At 39.1% G+C, this 16253-nt stretch overlaps 1 protein-coding gene across 1 annotated transcript in view; it reads right to left on the bottom strand.

Annotated features, from left to right (window-relative positions):
- Positions 1 to 16253, bottom strand: part of CHRDL1 (chordin like 1) — a 52513-nt gene that overhangs the window by 7738 nt on the left and 28522 nt on the right. The window contains exons 5-7 of the mRNA XM_018568535.1: positions 9700 to 9767; positions 7993 to 8170; positions 812 to 1006 (exon numbers count right to left, since the gene is read on the bottom strand). Coding sequence (XP_018424037.1) covers positions 812 to 1006; positions 7993 to 8170; positions 9700 to 9767 — 441 coding nt within the window. The remainder of the gene's footprint in view (positions 1 to 811; positions 1007 to 7992; positions 8171 to 9699; positions 9768 to 16253) is intronic.

The following is a 16253-nucleotide window of genomic DNA, read 5'->3' on the forward strand; positions in this document are numbered from 1 at the left end:
AGGCTTCTAAAAGATTAACATGTAGTTTAGGTATTTTAGAGCAAGCTGATCTCTTTTAGGTGTTGATTTGATAAGACTGCATAACAACACATTGGTTTAATAATTATATTGTAACAAACTAATTATAGTCATAAAAAGTAAGATGAATTATCATTACATTTACAAGAGAACCTGTCAGCCTTTTTTACTTCCTACTATTACCTTTATTAGCCAGGAAAACCCTCCTCAGTGTGCCTTTCTGATCTTGGGCACATTACTAAAGGAACATCTTCTCCCTAAGTCACCCCTGCAGCTGCGCTCCCTCAATGACCAAACCACTATCCAGGAGACTTCAATAATGGCTTTTTCATTAATTTCAATGGATAGTGAGACTGTGGGTAGAACTTAGAACCCTTAAGAGGTCAGACATCTGTAATGGGCTCATGTCGATGGACATTGTTTTCCTGTGATTGACATGCATTTGGAACAAACGTCAAATGCACATGACCAAAATGCTATAAAAATAAATTGAGCATTCCAGAGGTGGCATTTCTGTAGATGCAGCATGTTCTGCTGAGGTGTGTTTAAACTTTCAGTAGACCAGGTTAAATGCCACCTTTTCATACCAAATGTTGTGTTTGCCATTTAAATGCAGTTCCATACATTTTGTATTGAAAACACAGAGTTTGATTAGAACACGTGTTGACACGAAACCTAAAAGAAAAGCAGACACCTTGTGGTGCCTGCTGTTAGGCAGGAAGTTTATGCTCAAACATTTTAAAAGCCCGACACCTTTCCTTTATACTCTGTTTCCAGTTATTGTTGAACTTACCTGGACAGACTTTACAGCATTTCCCATCTATTTTCTGAGGATATTTACATGTATGTTGCTCTGGGCAGCTAATTTTCTTGCACTCCTGCTTGGTGAAGTTACACGTGCACACCACGCATTCCACTACTCCGAAGGCTCGCAAGGTAGGGTGCCAAGATTCTCCGTGGGAGTATGTTTTCCCATTCGAGACACATACTGCAGGGAACATGGCAAACACAAACAGGTGTTAGTTGAGAACTAACACAAATTCTGGCGAAGGGTCATAGCAATAAAGGAATGGAATAAAGCAAGTATGTGTTATTTCAGGGGGGAATCAGAATGTGAAAGGAGGTTGCAAAATAGGTGAATAACATTATGCCATTAATAATCTAGTAATGTTTCTCTAAAAACATTTTTCTCCAATTAAGAACAAATTAAAACAGGTTGATACAAATCTTGCATCTTTTTTTCAGACTTACTTGGAATCCCCTAGTTGGCATAAGTATTCTATTAAAATGTGGTGTTTTGCCAGATATGATATGGCCTTGCACAGATAATTGAACCTGGCAAGGAAAAAGATTATAGTACAAATGGTTAAATTCTCCAGTGGTGTGCCCACCTTTCTGCTTTTGTATTTACATAACCCTTCTCAAGAATATCTTTGAAGTCATCTAGAGTTTGAAGCAAACATTTCTGAAAAATTAATAATAGGACTGCCTCTGCTGACCTTTTTTTAAAATGTTATTTATAAATTGCTAGTTGCCTGGCCAAACCATTAGCTTTAATACTTTGAGTCACTAACTTGTACTATACTAATGTATTATACTCCCATGTTTTGTACTCCTTACAAAATTGGATCTGAAGAAAATGTGAGCTGCAGTTCAGCTTTAATTTGTTAGTAAAGTCCATCTAAATTTTCTAGTACATCAAATATTACGCTCTCCCCTAGTTGACAATGTTGTTGTCCAGAGGTGGCTCTGTTTCTCCCCAATAGAGGGAGCCACCCTAAGACAGCAAGTGTGTTAATGGATGAAGTACCAGGTGGAGATAAATCCCCAAAAAAAGAAAACTAGTGCAGCCACAACATTTAAGGATTGATAAGCTGCAATACATAAAATATTTGTTTTTGGGTTTAGATATGCTTTCAGTATTTTCGCTCTTCTTTAACAGGTATAGCTCATTTGGGCACATACAGTTTAATATACAAAATGCAATTATTAAAATTGTCACAGTTCAGCTGCAGACTTGCAGCTGAGCTGTTACTTGTAGTTCTTCAAGTATATACATACCTCTTACCCCTGGTTCTGCAGAGCATATAGGGCTTTGCTGGTGCTTGTAGTCCTCCAGACATGTGCTCTGAACCTGACTCACTCTTGCACCTGTCTGCAAGCTTTAGGCGTCGGCCGACCTCTCCTGCTGTTTCCTATGCAGCTTCTTGGCCAATCAGTGCAGTCTGCTTGTAGCCAATCCTGTGGATCCTCCCTCTTCCTGTCTCTATTTATACTCAGGTCAGTGAATGGCACGCTGCCCGAGCAACTTTCCCAAGCTAGTTGCTGAGTCCCCCATTTGTGATTTACTCTGAATTCCTGGAAGTTTTCCTGCGTAGCAAACCTTTGGCTTGTCCTTGGAAATTCCTTTCTACTGGCTGTCCCTAACCTTTGATATGTACCTGTTAGGTGAGTTTGGTGGACCTATGGATTGTGACCTGGGGTCAGCACGCAGCCAGGCCCATCTCCACCATCAGGAGCTCTGGCGAATACTGGCTGGCTCTTAGATTCCACATCCTGGGGGACCCCATGCCACCTACTCAGCATCCCATGCCACCTACTCCGTATTGCAGCACCCAGCCTTGTATTTCAACTTCCAACTTTAGCTGTCTTCCACTGCCTCATTCAGTTCCCCTCCTCTGTTCCCTTGCTTGTACTCCAACTCTGGTAGTCGTCAGCCTACACTGTTTGGACCATTTTCTCTGAGTGTCCCTGCCAGTGTAGTGGAAATGGTGCACATACCTGACTCGAGTTCATACCTGTGAGTCCCAATCCATGACAAAAATAAAAATGATGCAAGATGGCTAAAATAGACTGTGATCTAGTTATCCGAAACATTTTTGTTAGTTGAAACAGTGGCGGATATGTTTTCCATGTTTTTCATGGCAGGCATTAATCTTCAGAATATAACTGTTGTGCAAATTGTAAAATGATTAATGGACACTGCTATAATTGCATGTAAAGATTTACTTATAAATCCCAGAATGATATATTGTGCATTGGGAAACATTTTTACTGTTGTTATTGCAAAGTTTATTTAATTTGGCATAACTGAGAGACTGTCCAGTGACTGGTTACAGTAATGATTATTAACTTAGTAAAAAGCCTTTTTTTATTAACCGTGCATAAGCACAAGAGTGCTCTTGCCTGAGATGAATTGTGAGACACTTAGGGCCTGATATACTAAAGTGTGAGTTGAGGTAAAGTGCAGTGAAGTAAAGCTGTGCTCATTTTAAACATCCAATCAAAGGAAAGAAATGTTCTGTTTTTAAATTCTCCTACATATGATTGTCTGTTTGTGTTTACAATTATGCCCAACTCCAGAAGAAAAAAAGTAAAATCAAATGACCAAAACTATTTATATTTTAGAAAAGGTAGGGTTTTACTGCAATACTCACCTTTAGTATGGCACTATTTTTTCCAAAAGATAAAGGCTGTCATGGACCCAGTGAGTCCAGACAATGAGAGAAAGGACCATGACTAGCAAGAAGACTGCTGGATTTAAAGTGCATGTACAGCCAAAATGTTTTTTCCCCCGTAGTTTTAGACAGAGTGGGGATGGTTTAAAACCCCTGTCAGTTTTTGTGCCTATCAGCATGGGTTTACATCTTGTCTGCAAAAATGTGCAAAACACTTGTTTCCAGGTATTCACATTTAAGTCTATGGGGCCAAATGCGCTGTAATCTGCCAAAAAGAAGCTCATGTACTTTTTCCAGTGTTTGGCATTTTACAGGTTAGGACAAAACTCTCAGGTGTGAACACAGGCCATTGAAGTTACATAGTTACATAGTTACATAGTTACATAGTATTTGAGGTTGAATAAAGACATTAGTCCATCAAGTCCAACCTATTAGGATCTAATTCTAGGAGTACCTGTACCCCTGTATATTGCGGTCCCTTAAGAAATCGTCCAAAAGTTTCTTGAACAATTCCACATTATTTGAGTGTAAGGTTTTTATTTTAGTAGGTCAAACATTTAGTAGAAAAAAATTAAAAATAGGATAACATAATTTCCAGTACAATCTACTGATATGTACCGTAGGTAATTAGAACAACTCCAGACATTTATCTCAAAATATAACTTGCAAATAACTCTGAATACAGCAGTATAACATAAATATGATTTTCATGTAATGGAGTGTAATCCCTTTCAATATTAACATTTAGGGAGACAATAGGTTGAGTTTTATAGATATAAGTGTTGTTTTTCCAACTCTGCCATCATGTAAATGCTGAATGACATCTAGCATCCTGGGTGCCCAATGTGTTAGTAGGGTTAACTGCAATATTTAATTTACTTATTTTATGTTTGTTTAATTTATCTTTATTTTTGATTTGCTCTATTTTTAGAAAGGGAGGTGGGCTGCCTAGGGTCAAACCACTACATTGCAGGATCAGAAGCCCAGGAGCTAAATAAATTCTTCTTCTGGTTGGGTGCTGGTTGGATGTACAGCCATCAGAAGCTCCTGTTGTTTTTAAATGGTCTTGTGGTTGACAATAATTACTGAAGCCCCATTTTTTAAATGGCAGTATGCCTAAAAAGTTAAAGACTAACTGTACTTTTAAAAAAAAACACATTATTTTACTATGTTCAAGGATACCAAGCAACTTTAAATTAAGACAAAATAAGACATTAATTGCCAGTGCTTTGAGAACCTACATCAGTAAAGGCCAGTGTATAACAAGAATTGAGAACAAAAATGAAGACTTCTACCCCCATACCATACATTGTGATTTCTATGGTGCAAAGCACTTATGCAGTCATTAAAGATTACAAACTGCTAGAGGCAGGCAGCTTGCATATGTGTTTAGGTACAGTATACAGAATACATAACATTTCTTCAAGGCTGAGAATGGGAAAGACATCCGGGATCCCTCTACAGGTGTACTATGCTTTCCACAATTGGCTAGTTAATTATTTACTTGGTAACTCAATTTCCAGGAATCTTCCAGGATAGCATATGAGAAATAGTCTTCATCTACAAATAGGAAACACAAGGCTCAGACATTATTTGAGCACATGTGTAGAGACTCTCATCAGTAACAGAAAGTGCCAAAGGGAACTCTCTCTTCTACAATTGCCTGTTTGCAAATTTTTAAGTTTAGTTCTCTGCTGTCCTGGACGATTCCTGGAAATGTGGTGAGTAGGTAACAAATTCTGTTTTCCTTAGTCATTCTTCCAATGACAGCAGATGAGAGGACAGGCAAGATTTCCACCTATTAGAGGGAAAATACTGATACAATACCTTGCTTCTAGCTTCAGTTAAAGCCCAACCCTGGGCACAAAATTCTTACTGAAGTTCAGTTCTGTGACTTTGCTATAAAACAACCTCCTGGTGTAATCAGAACTGGCCCCTTCTTCCTGCAAATCACTCCCTGTGGCCACATATCTGTCCCTGTCTCATCCTGGACAATCACAAAGCAAACGGCCCCAGACTCCCTTTTATGATTGGCCAGGAAGAGATTGGGAGTCCCCAGTTGGGAGATTTACCCTCCTATAGTAAGGAAAAAAGAAAGGAAGGAAGGATGGAAAAGGGGAAAAGAGACCAAAGGGGAGGGGGAGTGTCCAGAAACGTGGCTATCACTCTGCCTCTCTTTTTTAATATCTTTCATTCAGTAATTATACTATTGTACCGGCCCTTGGTGAATTATGTACTGTATACTTGGTAAATTACTTAGGGGGAGTCTTACTTATTTGCATAGGATCCCAAACCAAGCCCTTCTAGGCCAGAATGCTGTGATGAAAATCCCTCTTCCTTTCTTTTGAATGATCTTCTGTGTTACTTTGCTGATAATTTAGTTTAAAGTAAAAGAATATGCCAGGGGAAACGTTCACTGATACACAAAAGGGTCCAGCCCAAGGATGCTATCCATTTCCAGTAAAGAAAATATTTGTTTAGGTCCATGGTGTTGATTTGCAAGGCTACCTCTAACTCTGGAAGGCCCCACCTCTCTTTTATCTGTCTCCAAACAATGAAATTCTGAAATTCCATCAGTGTCATCTTTTTCTAGAAGAAAAAAAGGAACTAAGGCAATCCTCTAGGCATGTGCTTAAATACTCAATGAGCCTTCTGTTTGTAGGTGACAGAAGCCTATCTCTGACTTGCTGTCTTTGAACAATGACTAGGGAGATCGACATTTATGGCTCCTGGAACTTGCAGATTTTTAATAAAAATGTACATGGAATAGGTACCTTTCATATTGTTTTTACTGTCTTAAGTTAAGTACAGACACAGAGAGTCTAATTGTACACAATGCAGTGTTTAAAATGGGCTCATCCCGTAATGACAGCTCTTGAAGCAGAGGAAAAGAAAAGGAAGAGGTAAAAGTACATGCTTGCTAGGTCGTTTGGTATCCCAGGATCTAAGAGCTAATAGGGGCAATTCATTATAGCATTTGTGACGGACCCCCGTACTCAGGATGAGTATGTCCGCCGCTGTCTTCTTCCTTGCTGAGGAGATATTGGAACCCGCTGATCTGTAGCTCCCAGTTTCCCCAGTCACTAGCCAAGGCTTGAGTGTAGGGTAAACAAACTCTGCTTTATTGAGCAACTGCACAAACTTTTATACAGCAAGTGATGAAATCAGAATATAATCCCATCACATCCACCTCCCCTCCTCCCAGACCATCGGTCTGCTCAACACCACAGGTGTCCACCTGCTAACGAACTCCAGACAGCCATAGCAGGAGCCCGGCCAGAATGTCATTGTTCTGAGCTCCCTCAGAGAACAATGGGAAATAACGAGGGATGGTGCTGATAGTCTTTCCATAACCAGGTCACACAGCATAACGCACTCAAACATAACTCAATACCAATACACATTTAACTTAACCAATACACATAAACTGATCACCATGTCGTCACAGCATTTATGACACTTTTCCAAATTTATGAAAGCAGTATGGCAGTTCTAGAACTTTTACCAACATGTGCAACAAATTCAGGTAGTTCTTCACTTTTACATTGTGCTGCAATGGGTGCAACAAATTCATGAAGAAGTTCTGCAACTTTGGAGATAGGTAAGGAAGTAAAACATAAGACCTGTGGTCAATTTGGTGTCATTTGTATCAGGCCGTACAACACCCTAACCCTGGCACACAATGAGTATGTACAACATGGACACTCTGGCCTCAGTGCCAGCCCCCATCATGTCTCATTGTAACAAATTCTGTATCACACACCGACATTTTTCGAGCCGAGTCCCAGAGGAAATCTAAAGAGTGTCTGTGACTCAAGGGGGGAAATTCCGTTTGGGAATTTTCAGAAAAAAAACAAGTGATAAGCATCACTTTTATTTTTTTTAATTTATGCTGTTATGTGAGTGGGAACATGTAACAAGTATAACGTCGGTTTTATCCCAATTTAATTTTAGTTTAATTGTCTGTGACACTCTTTATGATTTCCAGGGAATGTGTTTTATCCCTTGAGAAAATCAGACCCAGGACATTTACCCTCCCACTTTAGTAAACTAGGACCCCTCTGTAAACAGGAAACTATGGTGACCAGCCAAATGTGTACATTTACTAGTGAATACTTCCAGAATCTACACAGGCACAATGATAGACAAAATCTTAACTACTGTATATCCTGCATGTTAGTTTCAGTCAGCGACTTAATAGATGGTGAAACTCTGATTGTGCAGAAGCCTGCAAGTTTAAATGTAATTCAGCAATGGCAGATCTGAAAATCCTGTCCTCATGGGTACCCTCTAAGATCTCAGTAAATTCTGATTGCACTTAACACATGACAAATATGCCTTCATGAAATGGTGTTTTGCCAAACAGTACAGTCAAAATGACAGCTGCCCTTAAGAGAGCATATCCAAGAAAAAGTATGTGAATAATGTATACTATACATACTGTAATTGCAGCCACTTTTCACTGAAATTAAATATTATTTTGATCCTATCAACATCTGCATTATTTAGTGTTTACCTCTTCCATGCCTGTGGCTGTTATTAATTACTATCTGCACTATAGTTCCTGAGGCTTGCTGAGGGTCAGCAACGACACCACGGTTAGTTCTTGAGCTGGAGTATTTTGGCAAGCTCCCAGGCTGTCTCATTGAACCGAAACCCGAGGAATGGTCATAAGAGCGCTGATAGGAATGTCTCTGTATAAATAAATAAAGGAAAACATTTTAGTCATATTTTCTAGAGTTGAATATCACCCTCTATGATTACAAAAGTCTGCCTGCATGTACACCCAGCAGTTTTCATTTGTGACAAGGATGCCTGGATCGTATTGCTAATTTATTCAGCAAGTTTAAATGTTTCCCTGTACAATCGAAGGCTGGTTTGCCCCTTCTCACCTCTCACAACTGACTTTTGGCCATTGATGCTGCCCATCAAAATGATGAACCAACAGAAGGTTGAGGATGAAATAAATCCCCAGCCCACTCATTAACATTACTGTACATATAAGGATACAAGGGGGGAAATTCCGTTTTGGAATTTTCAGAAAAAAAACAAGTGATAAGCATCACTTTTATTTTTTTTAATTTATGCTGTTATGTGAGTGGGAACATGTAACAAGTATAACGTCGGTTTTATCCCAATTTGGAAAAATCTACAAAAGTGGAAACACACTTTAACCTCCCTGGCGGTATGATTATGTCAGGAATTTTAACCAGGGAGGTTAAAGTGCACCTGTGCCCAGACTATGGACAATTAAACTATTTACATATTTGTAACAAGCATTAAGCGCCCATTCACACTATGCTGTCGCATAACCTCGCATTGGAAAGAGCGGCAACACATGTTAAATGCGTTGGTGCAATGTGGTGCAATTCATCCTGAATGGAACCCCAGTGCACATTTTGACAGATGAAGGCGCAGCATTGCACTAATGTGTGTTTTGCTGTGCTGCCAAAAAAATGTTGCATGCATGTTTTATTGGCACCAAACCACAACACAATGTAGTATGTCGGAAAGTGTATTGGGGTGCCATTTAGAATTAATGGGACTGCATTGCACCAATGCATATAAACTTGTTAACACAGTGTAAAAAGCCCTTAAAAGAGGTTTAAAACAAACCATGCCTGACCTCTCTAGAAGCTTTTAATAGGAAGTTATTCTTCCTCAAAGATCATAACAAAGATTCTAGATTCAGATTTAGTCGGTTTCCAACAGCTTAGAAACATCTGCTAGCTGTTTACATTAGAGGGTTGGCAACCTGCCAAGATTCTGGTGCAACAGAAAGTGTTGGTGAAAGTTAAGTTCTCAATGCCTGTGTTGTGAACTTTGGAAATTAACTTTTTTACAATGCTCATAGATACTGAGATGCATGAGGGTTTGTTTTTAATGAGCTTTTACCACTTGTTCAGAATATCTAAAGACATTGGTGTGCATGATTTGGGCACAGGTTCAGTTTAAGGGTCTAGTTTACGAAAGCATAAAATAAGTTAGCCCTTTGTCTGATCTACTGAAGTACAAGTTTGAAGTGATGTGTGCATTTCAAACATCCAGTCATATGTAGGGGAACTGAAAAACAAACAGGCCCTGGTTCACTTCACCTCACTCACACTTTAGTAAGTCAGGCCCTAAATGTGTTGGTTTAGTATCCAGTAGACTTTGAAGAAGCGATAGTACACATAATATTTTCATACTGGAGTGGAATGTCTGTGCAAATGACTCCACTTACTGCTTCTCTGTTAGCAGGTTGCCGAAAGGTGTCTGGCTCATGGTGTTCCCAAGATAACATTCCATCTCCTGAAAAAAAAAACAACAAGAGAACAAATACCAAATCTCAGTTCAGAAGAGGGAAAAAAACACTCATATTTCAAGTTATCAAGTGGTGCTGACAGTTCTGGATTAGTGCTGCAATGCACACACATAATGCATCTCGGTAAATTCGATAAGTCAGTATATTTTAGAGGTAGCCAGCATACTTTTCAATGATAACCACAACATCATTACCTTTAAAATAAATGCATGGAGATTGTTATTATTATTAATAATAATATTATTATTATTATTATCATTGCTTTACAAAATGGAAACAGTAAAGGTACAATACAATTCAACTTCAATTGCTGCCCTTCTAGTCCTTCCATGGCGGTGAATGTTAACGCATGAGGAAGGCATCTAAAATGCATCGCACTGATACTGCATTACAAGTAGAACATTGAGGTGTAAATATAGCTAAAGACTTTTGCAGCATTTCCAAGCTGTCTACTGCTTTTTCCAGAGCTAGAAAACGTCTTGGACGTAAGAAAATGCATTGTTTTCAACAAGACTTATTCACATTAATCATTTTGAAAGCATTGGAAGAAAAATAAAGTTTTTTTTAAAGTGATTTCACCTCCTATTATAGTTTATGGCAACACTTGCAAAACACTTTTAAAATGCTTTGAAAATGCCTTTTAAAAAAAACAATTTCCCAGAAAATTGCGTACAGAAAGCACGTAATACTTAAAGTTAACACAACACTGAGAACACTTGTCAGCACGTATTTAGGTCATGGAATAAAGCATTATATTGCCAGGCATTTTCCTCCAATGATAGTGTGATGTGAAGAGATTTCAGCACTGCATTGTTTATTCTATTCTGGCTCTGTTAATCATATGGCACAATAAAATAAAATTTTACCTAATCGTGCTAATTTAGTAAAAATGCTAGTTCCATTTTAGAAATGACTGCCAGTTGCTAGTTTGCTTTCTTGCTGATACTGTGTAAGTTAAAATCATAAAACAAAAATGTCATATCTGCTTCAGCACACCATTTTAACATCTATTACCCTGTATCTTTAAATTTCTATTTAGTCATAAAATAAATACCTTTGAATAGATGCTGAAAACCAGACATGTGCGATTCATTTCGTTCCGAATCGAAATTCGGACGAATTTTCGGAAATTCGGACATTCGGATGTATCCGAATTCCGAATTACAGACATAACGAATGCAAACGAATCCGAATTTCCATTTCCGAAATTCGGTAGCGGTAGTTCAAACGTTCGCTTCGTATTCTGTTCTTATTCGTTTCTTATTCGTTTCGTTCGTTGGAGCAAAGTGACATTAGAGAAGGAGAAAAATATTTTTTCCCCCTCAAATGTCACTTTGCTGCAAACAAACGAACAAAACGAATAAGAAACGAATAAGAAATGAATAAGAACAGAATACGAAACGAACGTTCGAACTACCGCTACCGAATTTCGTCCGAATCCGAATTCCGAATCCGAATTGACTTTCACACCCGAATTCCGAAAAACGAAATAACACAAATCCGAATTTAAAACGAAACGAAACTAAACGAATTTTTGGCAGTGCACATGTCTACTGAAAACCACATTTACATATATTTCCTGTATGTGTCCACATTTCATTCTGCCTTTCTAAAATCTCCCATTGTAGTCACACATGCAGAAACACTGTGCTCAGAATCTAGTACACTGTTTTTTTTCACTACTCTCTCACAGCTCCGAACCTTCTCCCTACTGTCCTGCCCAAATCTCTGCCCACCTCTCTACTCCAGCCTTTCCTACAGCCTGGAACCCAGCTTCAAGTGATTTGTGGCACAAGGCATTGTGGGAGATGAGCCAGATTGAGATGACCCAGAAGCACAAAAAAAGCTAGAAAAACATAAAAAAAGCCAGACTGGAATTTGCAAAGATGCATATAGACCGGCCACAATGCTTCTAGAAGAATGTTATTTGAACAGATGAGACAAAAAACTTACACTTTATGGAAAGTCACACTAGCTCTGTGTTCACAGGCAAAAAATGCAGCTTTCAAAGAAAAGAACACTGTACCTACTGTGAAACATGGAGAAGGCTCGGTTTTGGGGCTTATATGGTGCCTCTGGCATGGGGTGCCTAGAATCTGGGCAAGGCACATTGAAATCGTAGGGCTATCAAGGAATTCTGGGGCAAAATGTACTGCCCAGGTTTAGAAAGCTTTGTCTGAGTCTCAGGCAATGGTTCATTCAACAGAATAAAGACCCAAATTACACAGTCAAAGGACAAAACATTGGACTATGCTGAAATGTCTAATCTGAATCTTATTGAACATCTATGGAAAGGGCTGAAACATGCATGCTGAAGAAGGAACCTTCAAACCTGAGAAAGCCCGTCCAGTTTGCTCAAGAAGAGTGGGCCGCACTACCTGTTGGCAGATGCTGAAATCTCAATGAGTGTTACAGAAGTTGCTTGTTTGCAGTGATTGGCTCTAAAGGGTGCCCCTACACTGTAAGGGTTAACTGATCATTTTTGTCTAGTGCACTTTATAAAGCACTTTTACTTACCTGATCCCTGCTCTGCTGGCTCCAAGATCGGCACCTGCAGCCTCTTTCCCCCCTCTGCTCCAGAAGTTGGACGATGACATCATGACATACAATGCAGAGCCTATTTGCAGAATGCCTAGTATTTTTATAAAAGAATACTAGGTATTCTCTGATTGTATGAGAGGCGGTGATGTCACCAATTAGAGATCATCTAGAATTCATTGATAAAAATACTAGGCGTCCTCTGACTGGTCGCTGTGTTGAGCGAGCGACCCCCTGTGTTTTTTAGAAGCAGTCGGGAAGCTGCTCCACACACACATTAGTTGTTCCTATACTCGGAGGACGCTGTAACACACTGTGGTAGCTGCGGCTTCTACAGTGTATTACGCATTCCCTGTGACCCTGCTAGGGACCATTTATACATACATACATTGTGCCAAGCTGAACTAATGAAAGTATAAAAAGTATATATAAAAAGTATATATACATTTGTAAAGCTTTAGTTCAGTTTTAAATAAGATTATTTACATTAAACTACCCCCATGTACATCTAATAAAAAACTTCTTTAACTTTAAAATGGTTTCATAATCACAGACTCTTTATTTCAGCACTTTCTCCATCAACTGAGTGATTAGATTTTTGTTTTCTTTATAGCAAGTATTCATTTGGCCATTGTCCCAGACAGCTAACAGACCGGTCAGGTTCTAATTGTTCATTGTGACTTAGCATGATTTCTGTTTCATACTCTCCATATAAAGTAAAAGTGTTGCTGACACTTGGGAAAGGTTACAGGGAGAAACTAAATTTAGAAAGAGCAGGGAAGGATAAAAAGCACTTTGAGATGTAAAAACAAAATAAAGAAAAAAAATGATTAAGCTACTGGCAAGCAAACTGCTGGCTTTAAAGCTGAATGAACTCCTCTCCTGTATGGAAATTATATACTCTGATTGCTTCTCACAATGTGCATTAGAAGCTGCAGCAAATTAGATGGAGCCTGTTTCATTTACTGGCAGGAGGATGCCCAGTGTCATCTAGCTCCTCAGCCTGGTTGTCCTTAGCCCACCCCTTTCATTAACTGGATTTCAGTTCTTTCAGTTGTAGAGGCTCAGCATGACACCTAAATGCCCGGACCAAATTTTATAAATTTGTTATTTATAGAACACTTTCAAGCTATCATCTATAGTTGTGTACCAAATGAAACCCTATCTGCCCATAAGAAATTATGTAATCATAACAGAGGTAAGCCAAAATACACTAAATATATACTCAAAACAGTATACTCTGCTCATTAAACTGATGGTCATACTCTGCTCAAAAGATATTTATTAGTATTTGTACCCCTGTTGAAGAGATTTTGCTCACTTCCTATCTCGGTGATCACACAGGAAGTGAGGGACCATCTCCCAAATGGATAAAGAAAGAGCAAAAAAAAACCTGACAGAGATTCTACCCCTTCCCTGCTATGTCCAAAACTAAACAACAGTTTGAGTTGGAGTTGTGCTCTAAGGAACCTATACATTCCCATTTATGACATGTTATTTTGGAATGTAGATACACTTATTTAAAAAGCCCTCAAAACGCTAATAAATACTGAACCTGTGTCCCACAATGAACTCCAAGAAATTGATTTTACAGGTTAGTACAAGAATCCCATTTTCTTTCTCGGTCATTGAGGAATTCCCATAGTCCAAAAGCAGTCAAACTGAGGGGTTGGCAACATTAGCAAAACGCACTAACAGGCCCACAAAATGGGCAACATCAGCAAATAACACTAACAGGCCCACAAAAAAACAACAGAACTTTGGACTGCCACACGAGCCGCCTAAAGGGACTTACACACGATAAGGCTTCAACAACCACCTGGTAGAACTTTAAGGCAGATTCTTCCATGCAAGGACCATCAGGAATGACAAAGAGCGACTCTGTCTTTCTATTAAAAGCAGTGGCTGCGAGGTAACAGGCACAGCATGAACTATGTCCATTCAATAGAGGGAGATCTTCTTCTGATAGACTGGTGCCAGAAAGAGGGACAAAAGAACAATGCCCTGGTTGAGGCAAAAGGCTGAAACCTCTTTTTGTTCCTGTGTAAGACCAGAAAAGGCTATTGACAGGATAAGGCCACCAGATCAGAAACTTGCCTTAAAAAGATGACGGTAACAAGAAATGCAGCCCTGTTAGGGTAAGGGGGAATATCTCTGATTGGTTCACACTGCAGTTTTTGGAGTGGCAAGTGGACAGAATCTTTGTACAGTGTTCCTTCCATATGGAAGGAACACTGTACAAAGATCTTAATCAAAGAATGGGAAGCTAGCACTCCATGGAACAAGAGAGCAAGCACTGAGATCTTACCCACTAGCTATAATCCTCATTTGCCAGTATACAATCCTCCTGTAGGTGGCTGTATAACCCCACTGTATCTTAATTCCTGTGTCCCTCAATGAATGAGAAAGAAACAGTATTCCCTAAAAGTAAATATTTTTTTCAGAGCCATGGACAATACAGGAACAGGGATTATGGATATATTGTATCTACAGTATGATTTAGCATTTTGCAGTCCAGTTTTATTAGCAAAAATGCTGGAAATGAAATCACACAGGAAGGCGGTGTGACACACAGCATTTCCTAAACTTTGTGGTGGACCTAAAAGTGTCATAAAAGTTCTGTCTATTGGCAAAGAATACTGTGGAGTTGTTCCAGAAACAGAGCTCAGCATTTTACCACTCCACACCTAAATGTCCATGGAAATCCATCTGTTGACTGTAATACTTATTTTGCTTGAACTTTTGGAAGTGCTGTATGCCCTAGTTTTTTGGGACAGCTTGGCACTTACCTATGATTCCCAGTAGTAAATATAACCCTGGTCAGGAAAGGAAAATGTGTCATTCCTGTTTGTTGCAATTGATGGAGGTGCCCTCCGCACACCTTTCAGCAGTCCCGGCCAACAATCAAATAAATGGTGCTCGAAGTAACTTCACGGATGGCACCGTGCAAAACACAAGATTGAAGAAAATAGGTCACCAGCACTCCATAAGTTAAAATGAATGAGTCCTTTTAATGGACAATGATGTCACAGAAATCCAACATGAGCCGACGTTTCGGGGCCACACAGGGTCCCTTCTTCAAGGCAAGAGATGTGACAATGTAATAACATTCTCAAGCTACATATATACCCCATGTAATCAAATCATTAGTGATGTACACGCCCCCAGTGATGTAAAAACGGCGGGAAAAAAGGCCATTTTGAAAAAAAGAACAGAAAAAACTCTATATGATATAATCTCATTTAACGTCATCATATATAAAACATCAAACTCCCCCACCCCCACGTTTACGCGCCTATAAACGTAAATACGCGTCCAGTGCCCTAGCGCGCAAAAATTACAATTGCGCTACACATGTTACATATCGCCGCGAACGTCGCAGTGAGAGCAATCATTTTAGGGCCATCAATCACTGATAACACTAAACTGATGAGCGGTAACAGCTTTTAAAGCGTCGCCTATGGCCAATTTTGGGTATTATCGTTTTTTGCGGTTTTGCGCGCGCACGCAATTTTAAGGCTTGACATTTTTGGTGTCTTTTTACCCGACGTGACCCCGTCTTTTATATTTTACCAAAAAATTGGGTAATAATAAATGTTTTATCATTTAATATAGGGGAAACTGTTTTTTTTTTTTATTTCGGTGATTTTTCCTTAATATAGTAAAAAAATAAAAACCCCCAGTGGTGAATAAATACCACCAAAAGAAAGCTCTATCTTTCGTTGGCTCATGTCAGACGGGTGATTTTGAAGCAGTGATTAAGTGCCTCTACAAATCATTAAAATCAGCCATTAACAGTGATTTGTAGCTAGAAACATAATCACTATAGTTGCTACCTATTTGTTGCTTAGAGTTGATTTATCACAACTACAGGTCAAACCTGTGCTACATCATTACGTTAGTGTTCGCTGGCACAAATTGCTCCCCTTGAGTTG

Source organism: Nanorana parkeri, unplaced genomic scaffold (assembly GCF_000935625.1).
Source record: "Nanorana parkeri isolate BGI_ZX_2015 unplaced genomic scaffold, ASM93562v1 scaffold1203, whole genome shotgun sequence".
NCBI lineage: Eukaryota > Metazoa > Chordata > Amphibia > Anura > Dicroglossidae > Nanorana > Nanorana parkeri.